The sequence below is a fragment of the Chrysochloris asiatica genome, unplaced genomic scaffold (assembly GCF_000296735.1).
Source record: "Chrysochloris asiatica unplaced genomic scaffold, ChrAsi1.0 scaffold00024, whole genome shotgun sequence".
Lineage (NCBI taxonomy): Eukaryota > Metazoa > Chordata > Mammalia > Afrosoricida > Chrysochloridae > Chrysochloris > Chrysochloris asiatica.
Window position 1 is genome coordinate 15,825,587 of NW_006408542.1, and position 8,052 is coordinate 15,833,638.

Here is an 8,052-nt window from a genome sequence, read left to right on the forward strand (position 1 = left end):
GTTCAGGTTTTCTACTTCACTGTGTGTAAGTTTAGGTAGGTCATGTTTTTCTGAAAATGTATCCATCTCTTCTAAGTTTTGAAATTTGTTGGAGTACAAGTCTTCATAATATTCTGTTATTATCCTTTTGATTTCCTTTGGTTCCGTCGTGACATCACCCATGTGGTTTCTAATGCTTGTTATTTGTGTCTTCTCCCTCTTTTCTTTTGTCAGGTTTGCCAATGGCTTGTCAATTTTGTTAATCCTTTCAAAGAACCAGCTTTTTGTCCTGTTAATTCTTTTTATAGTTTTTCTGTTTTCTATCTCATTTATTTCTGTTCTAATCTTTATAATTTCTTTTCTTTTGGTTGCTGTAGGTTTCCTCTATTGGTCTGATTTCTAACTGTGTTAATTTTGGTTCTTTCTTCTTTTTGGATGTGTACATTTATTGCAATAAATTGTCCTCTCAGCACCGCTTTTGCCGAGTCCCAAAGATTTTGGTATGTTGTATTCTCATTCTCATTTGTTTCTAGGAACTTTGTAAATTCACGTTTAATTTCTTCTACTACCCAGTTGCTTTTCATCAGGGTGTGATTCAGTTTCCATGTATTTGACTTTATTTCCTTGTTTATTGATTTCTAATTTGATAGAATTTTGTCTTATTTTCCTTTTGTATCACTGCCCCCAACTGAAAATTCTTTAACCTCTAAGCACTTCACCTCTTATTTGCCTTCTGGAGGAAAGAAATATTTAACTATTTGATAATTAATGTATCTCAGTTTGGAATGATTTTTAAGAATGAGTTGAACATGGGGGAGATAAGATACTTTTGCTGTTTCTCCTGAGTCATAGTTTTCATTCTTTTATTTTGAGTTGTTATTGAGTGCCATCAAGTCTATTCTGACCCATAGCAACCCTGTATAGGGTTTCCAAGGAGCAGCTGGTGAGTTTGAACCACCGACCTTGCAGTTCAAATGGCTTTGCAGTCTGGTACATTAACCCACAGTGCCACACCAGGATTCCCTTATTTTGAGTGGGTTCTCTAAACTTTGGGAACATGCTTATAACATCAGGTACAAATGTAACATTGTGAATTCAAATAAGAATGGGAATAGCCTTCAAAAAATAAAGAAGAAATTAAGACCTTCCCAGATGAACCAAATCTGAGGGAGTTAATTGTAAGTAGACCTGCCCTACAGAAAATCTTATAAAGAGTTCAGGCTGAAATTTAAGGACACTACGCAATAGCCTGAAGTCATAGGAAGACACGGATAAAGGCAGCTGTATAGTCTTATAAATATAATATGCATTATTACTGTATTTTGTTTGTAACTCCTCTTTTTTTTTCTGTGTGATTTACAAGATGCATAAAGCTATAATTACAAATATTTGTTAATGAGTACACAATGTATACTTAGAGAGAGCTGGTGTGGTTGCAGATTGTATTATTGTCAGAAAAATATACTTTAAGTAAAAAAGATTACAAGAAATTAGGGCATTAAATATTGATACTAGGATCAATCCATCAGGAAGAGGCAGTGATTATAATCTATCAACAGAGCCCCAAACTATATAAAGCAAAAAGTAACAGAAATTCTATAATTCTACAATAATGGTTGAATAAAACACTGCCTGCAATACTTGATAAAACAATTAGACAAAAAATCCAGTCAGGAAATACAGGATTTGAACAACACTATAAGGAGCTCTGGTAGCGTAGTGGTTACGAATCGGGCTGCGAACCTTAAGGTCAGCGGTTCGAAACTACCAGCCGCTCCGCGGGAGAAAGATGAGGCTTTCTACTCCCGTAAAGATTTACACCCTCGGAAACCCTGTACAGGGTCGCTATGGGTCGGACCCGACTCGATGGCACTTAACAACAACAACAACAATAAGTGAATTAGATCTTATAGACATACAGAAAGCATTCCACCTGATAACAGCAGAATATCCATTCTTCTCAAGTGTACCTGGAATATTCTACAGATTAGACCATATGTAAGGCCACAAAACAAGTCTCAGATTCTAAGAGGTTGATATCACCCAAAGTGTTTTCTTTGACCACAATAGAATGAAACTAGAAAGTAATAACAGAAGGAAAACAGGAAAATTTACACATTTGTGGAAATTAAATAATATACTCCTAAATTACAAATGAGAAAAAGAACTAATTATAAGGGAAATTAGAAAATTCTTTCAGACAAATGAAAACAAAAACAACATACCAAACTTACGGGATGCCTATATCTAAAAATAAGAAGGATCTCAAATCATTAACCAAACATTACACCTTAAAGAACTAGAAAAAGAAGAGCAAATTAAATAACAAAGCTAGTGGAAGGAAGGGAAAAATAAAGATAAGAGTGGAGATAAATTAAATAGAGATTGTAACAATAGTAGAGAAAACAAAAGAAACCAAAATTTTTGCTAGAAAGACTTAATAAAATGAAAATGGAAGTCAGGCTAATGCTACTGACCTTACAGGAATAAAAAGGATTATAGAGTAGTACTATGAGAAATTCTATGCCAACACATTAGATTGTCCACCTAGATGAAATGGACAAATTCCTAAAAGCACAAAATTACCCAAGAATATACAGCAAATCTAAAACTATTTTAAAACCATTAAAGAGATTGAATTAGTATGAAAACACCTCCCAATGAAAAGTTCAGGCCCCGGTAGATTTACTGGTCGATTTTACTAAACATTTACAGAATTAACACTAATCCCCACACTCCTTAAACAATAGAAGAGGAGGAAACCCTTCCTAACTGATTCTAAGATGCCAGCATTCCCCTAGAGTCAAGTCAGTTAAAGACAAAACAAGAAAAGAAAATTATAGACCAATGCCTTTTCTGAATATAGTTGTAAAAAAGTCTCAATAAAATACTAGCAAACTGAATCCTGAAACATATAAAAAGAATTATACACCATGATCAAGTAGGATTTATCCTAAGAATTGTGGTATGGTTTAGCATAGAAGTATCATTGTAAGACATCACATTAATAGAATGAGGGAAAGAAAACACATGATCATCTGAATTGATGCAGATAAAAGCCTTTCACAAAATCTAAGAGTCTTTCATTATAAAAACATTCAACAAACTGGGAATAGAAAGGAACTTCCTCACCACAATATATCAAAACCCCACAGCAACATAAAATCCAGTGGTGAAAGAATGACAGCTTTCCCCTTTATAACAGGAGCAAGACAAAGATGACTACTCTTGCCACTTCTATTCAACATTGCCTTGGAAGTGCTAGCCAGAGCAGTAAAAGCAGGCAAGAAAAATAAGTTAAAGGCTCCAAATAGATAAGGAAGAATGAAAACTATCTCTATTTGGGATGCAAGAGTTAAATGGCACAGGGAGCAGATTACAATCATTGTAATGAAGCAAAGCATATGATTTGTTGAATATAAAACTGACGATCTGCTCTGTAAACCTTCATACAATTCACAACAAAAAGTTTTAAAATAAACTATCCCTATTTGCAGATGACATATCTTATGTGCAGAAAAATCCTATCACACAAGACAACTATTAGAACTATAAATGAATCCATCAAAGTTACAGAATAAAGGATTAATACACAAAAATCAGTTTATTTCTATATACTAACAATGAACAATACAAAAAGGAAATTAAGAAAGCAATTCCATTTATAGTAGCATCAAAAAGAATAAAATACATAGAAATAAATTTAAAGAAGGAGGTGCAAGACTTACACATGGAGAACACTACTGAAAGAAATTAAAGACCCACATTAATGAAAAGACAGCCTGTGTTCATGAATTGGAACACATAATATAGTTAACATGGTAATACTCCTCAGAGCTATCTACAGATTGAATACAATCACTGTTAAAATATTAATTGCCTATATTTTTTTTCAAAACTGAAAAAGCCAAAACTAAAATTCACTTGGAATAGCAAAGGACACAAACAATATTAAAAAATAAGGACAAAGTTGGAGGACTCTTTCCCATTTCAAAATTTACTATAAAGCTACAGTAATTAAAACAGTCCACCACTCATCTGTCAGTTTGTCGTACCGTGGTGGCTTGTATGTGGCTGTGATTCTAGAAACTATGCCACCAGTATTTTAAATACCAGCAGAGTCACCCAGGGTGGACAGGTTTCAGCTGAGCTGAAGAGGAAGAAGGAGAAATGAACTACTTCTGAATATTTAGTCGCTTATGAATAGCAGTGGAACACTAACAGCACCATAATATTGAACACTGAAACATGAAGAGGAGCACCAGAATAATGTCAGCTATTGTTGTTGTTGTTGTAAAGTGCCATTGAGTTGGTTAAGACCCATAACAACCCTGTATGGGATTTCCAAGGAGGGACTGGTGAGCTTGAACCACCAAAGTTCAAACCGACTTTGTAGTCCAGCGTATTAACCCACAGCGCCACGTTAGGACTCATGGTTAATCAGCTGTGGTGCCCTAAATAAGCCACTCAGGTTGGAAGGTAAATCAAAATATGCCTGGGGAAGAGCTGCCTCTGAAAGTTGAATTCACCATGATGACATGAACGGAGTAAAGCTTTCAGAATCTTCATTTGCTGATGGGGCACAACTTAAAATGAGGAGAAACTTCTGCAAACATCCAATAATAATCGGAACATGGGATGTATGGAAATATGAATCTAGGAAAATTGGAGGCTGTCGAAAATGAAGTTGAATACATAAAGATCTATATATACTAGGCATTATAGACTGGTATTGGCCATTTTGAATCTGACAATCACTTGGTTTACTATGATAGGAATGAAAAATTGAAGAGGAATGGCATGACATTCATTATTAAAAAAACATTTCAATGTCTATGTTGAAGTATAATGCTGTCTGTGATAGGATAATATTCATATGCCTGTAAGGAAGACCAGTTAATATAATTTTTTTTCCTTAAATGTTTTATTGTGAATTATGTGATAGTTTACATGGGAGAACATTAGTTTTACATTCATTCTATCGTATATCGTCTCATTGCCATGGTTACAATCCCCTCCATGCAATCCTTCCCCTGTGCCCCCCAGGTCTTCAGCACACTCGCTTTCCCTCTCTGGATCTAAAGTCTCCAGCTGCTCCATCGCTCCACATCATCATCTCTGGCTCCAGTTCAGGCATCACTGCTTCTCTGGGTAGGGTCCCGCTCTCTGCTCTTCTCCCTTGATGGTCCTAGGGACCTCCACTCCTAGACTGAAAAGTTAATCACTCCCCTCCTTGCTATAAAACGTCTACCCTTACATTTCCAACCCTCACAATCAGTCCTGAAAACAATTATTCACTATTGTATCACAAGAGACCCGTATGCATTTCATTGCATCAGCCCTGCCTAGTCAGATTGAATACCACTCACTGGAGATTCTACCTTCCTCTAGGCCCTCTGGATCTAGGTTCCCTCTTGAAAGCTTGTAAGTCAGTCACTTCTTGCCTTTGTAGCCCCCCAACCCCCATTTTGGGTAGCCAATGTCCAAGTTGCCATCCCTGTCTACTCTGTGTGTGGAGGGTGTGGGAATGATTCTTGCTGTAAGGACTTGTTCCCTCTTTTGAGCTACTGCTTCCATAGGTGTAGGTCAAGTTCATCAAATTATATGAGAATACTTTTTTTTTTCCCTCTTCTTTTTACTTCTGGTTGAGCTCTGATCATCCAATCATTGAAGCCAGGACAAGTGGGTATTATCTGCAAGTGTGGGTGTTCTTATGCATATGCCCTCTCTTCTTATCAGCTGGACACTTCACTCACCACTCTAGTCTTCTGTGGCTATGTCACTGACTCTGGGCCCAAGAGTCCCCAGGTCTTGCCACACTGCTGGCCAACCAGGGGAAGACCAGTTAATATAATTATTATTCAAGTTTATGCACTAACCACTAAAGCTAGTGATGAAGTTGTGTGGCACTGTAGGATCAGCACTGAACTGACAACCACAGAGTTGGCAGTTCAAACCCACCAGCTGCTCCTGAGAAACCCTATATAGGGACGCTGTGAGTAGAAATGGACTTGATGGCACTTAACAGCAGTAACCAACTTCTTCAGTCTGAAATTGATCAAACATACAAACAATATGCTTTGATAATTACTGGCTGTTGGAATGGAAAAGTTGAAACAAAGAGGAAGGATCAGTACTTGGAAAATATGGCCATGGTAAAAGATACAATGTTGGAGATCTCATGATAGAATTTTGCAAGACCAATGACTTCTTCATTGCAAATACCTTTTTATGTAAAACAAGATAAGTCTACACATAGACCTCACTACATGAAATACACAGAAATCAAATTGACTACATCTGTGGAAAGAGATGGTGTAAAAGCTCCATCAGCAGCCAAAATAGGGACAGGGTCAGACTATAATTTACTCATATGCAAGTTCAAACTGAAGCTGAAGAAAATGAAAACAAGTCCACCAGAGCCAAATTATGAGCTTGAATATATTCTTATTTGACTTTAGAGATCATCTCAAGAACAGATTTTATGTATTAGATACTAATGACTGAAGACCAGAAAAGCTTTGGGATGACATTAACGTTATACAGGAAGAAAGCAAAAGGTCATTAGGAAGACAAAGACCAAAATGGATGTCAGAAGGTACTCTGAAATTTGTTGTCTAAAGCAAATAGAAGAAATGAAGAGGCAAAAGAGCTGAATAGAAAATTTCAAAGGTCAGCTTGAGAAGACAAAGTCAAATACAGAAATCAGATGTGTGTTTACCAGGGGCTGGGGAGACAGAGGAATATAGAGTAATTGCTTAATGGATACAGGATTTCTGTTTAGGGTGATGAAAATTGGCTGAAAGTAGATAAAATGGTGATATTTGTACAGCATTATGAATACTTAATGCCACTAACTCATTTACCTCATGATGGCTAAAATGATAAGTTTCATATCATGTGTATTTTACCACAATGAAAATATGAATGAGATATAGAAGTTCTTAAGTGCAGTTATTGCATTATACTAAGTTAACTATACTAACATACTTGTGCTAAATATCTTAAAAATACACTATATGTATACTGTGTGTGTTTTAAATGCATAGAAAATAGAACGTCCTTAACAGACAAAAAAATTGTGATAAAGATGTGTAGATAATGTAACCAAGGAGATGTGGTGTAGCACTGTGGGGTCAGCACTGGACAGCTAACCACAAGGTTGGCAGTTCAAACCCACCAGCTGCTCCTTGGAAATCCTACACAGGGTTGCTATGATCAGAACTGACTCGACAGCACATGACAACAACAATGTAATCAAGTTTTTTACTTCTTCATTTCAGGCAATTATACAGTTCTGGCTCCAGAAGGGTGTTGATGGCTTCAGTTTTGATGCTGTTAAGTTTCTTCTAGAAGCAAGACATCTGAGAAATGAGATCCAAGTGAATAAGTCGCAAAGTTTGGTAAAGTTTTGTTTTAAAGTTTTCCCCCCCTTCCTCTTCTCTGAAAATGTCATCAGAATGCTTTCTCTTCTAGCTCGAGACACCAACTACTAGGGCCAAGCTCTGTTGTGTCTGTAGAATGCACTTTGAATAACTTTCTTTAGGATATACTTATACAAAGGAATTCTGAATGCATATGTCCAGATGTTTGCTTCTAATGGTTCTCTCCAGAGTGAGGGCTCCTTGAAGAGTCCCTCAAGTGACAAGGATCCTGAGAACATGGACAGTGTATTCTACTACTCAACTGTGAATTTGTCATACTGGGGTGACTTATGTGTTGCTGTGATTCTGGAAGCTGTGCCACAGACATTTTAAATACCAGCAGGGACACCCATGGTGGACAGTGTTCACCAGAGCTTCCAGGCTAATAAGAAGACCACTAAGAAGGCCGTCTACTCCCTGTGGTTTTGCCTTCTCACTGAAGCTGTGTTGAGGAGGCCTCAACTTTCCAGGATCTTTTATAGTAATTTAAGGATGCATATTAAAGTGCAGTGGCTCCATAGGGTAACACTGGGCTGCAAGCCACAAGGTCAATAATTCAAGCCCACTAATTGCTCCATGGATGAGACTTTCTGCTCTGCAAAGATTTAAAGCCTCAGAAACTCTATACAGGGTTGCTATGAGTCAGAAC

The 8,052-nt window shown here is 36.9% G+C and overlaps 1 protein-coding gene across 1 annotated transcript in view; it reads left to right on the forward strand.

The window, feature by feature from the left end:
- Nucleotides 1-8,052, forward strand: part of SLC3A1 (solute carrier family 3 (amino acid transporter heavy chain), member 1) — a 79,303-nt gene that overhangs the window by 30,554 nt on the left and 40,697 nt on the right. Inside the window, exon 5 of the mRNA XM_006839408.1 lies at nt 7,263-7,377. Within this exon, the coding sequence (XP_006839471.1) occupies nt 7,263-7,377 (115 nt within the window). The remainder of the gene's footprint in view (nt 1-7,262; nt 7,378-8,052) is intronic.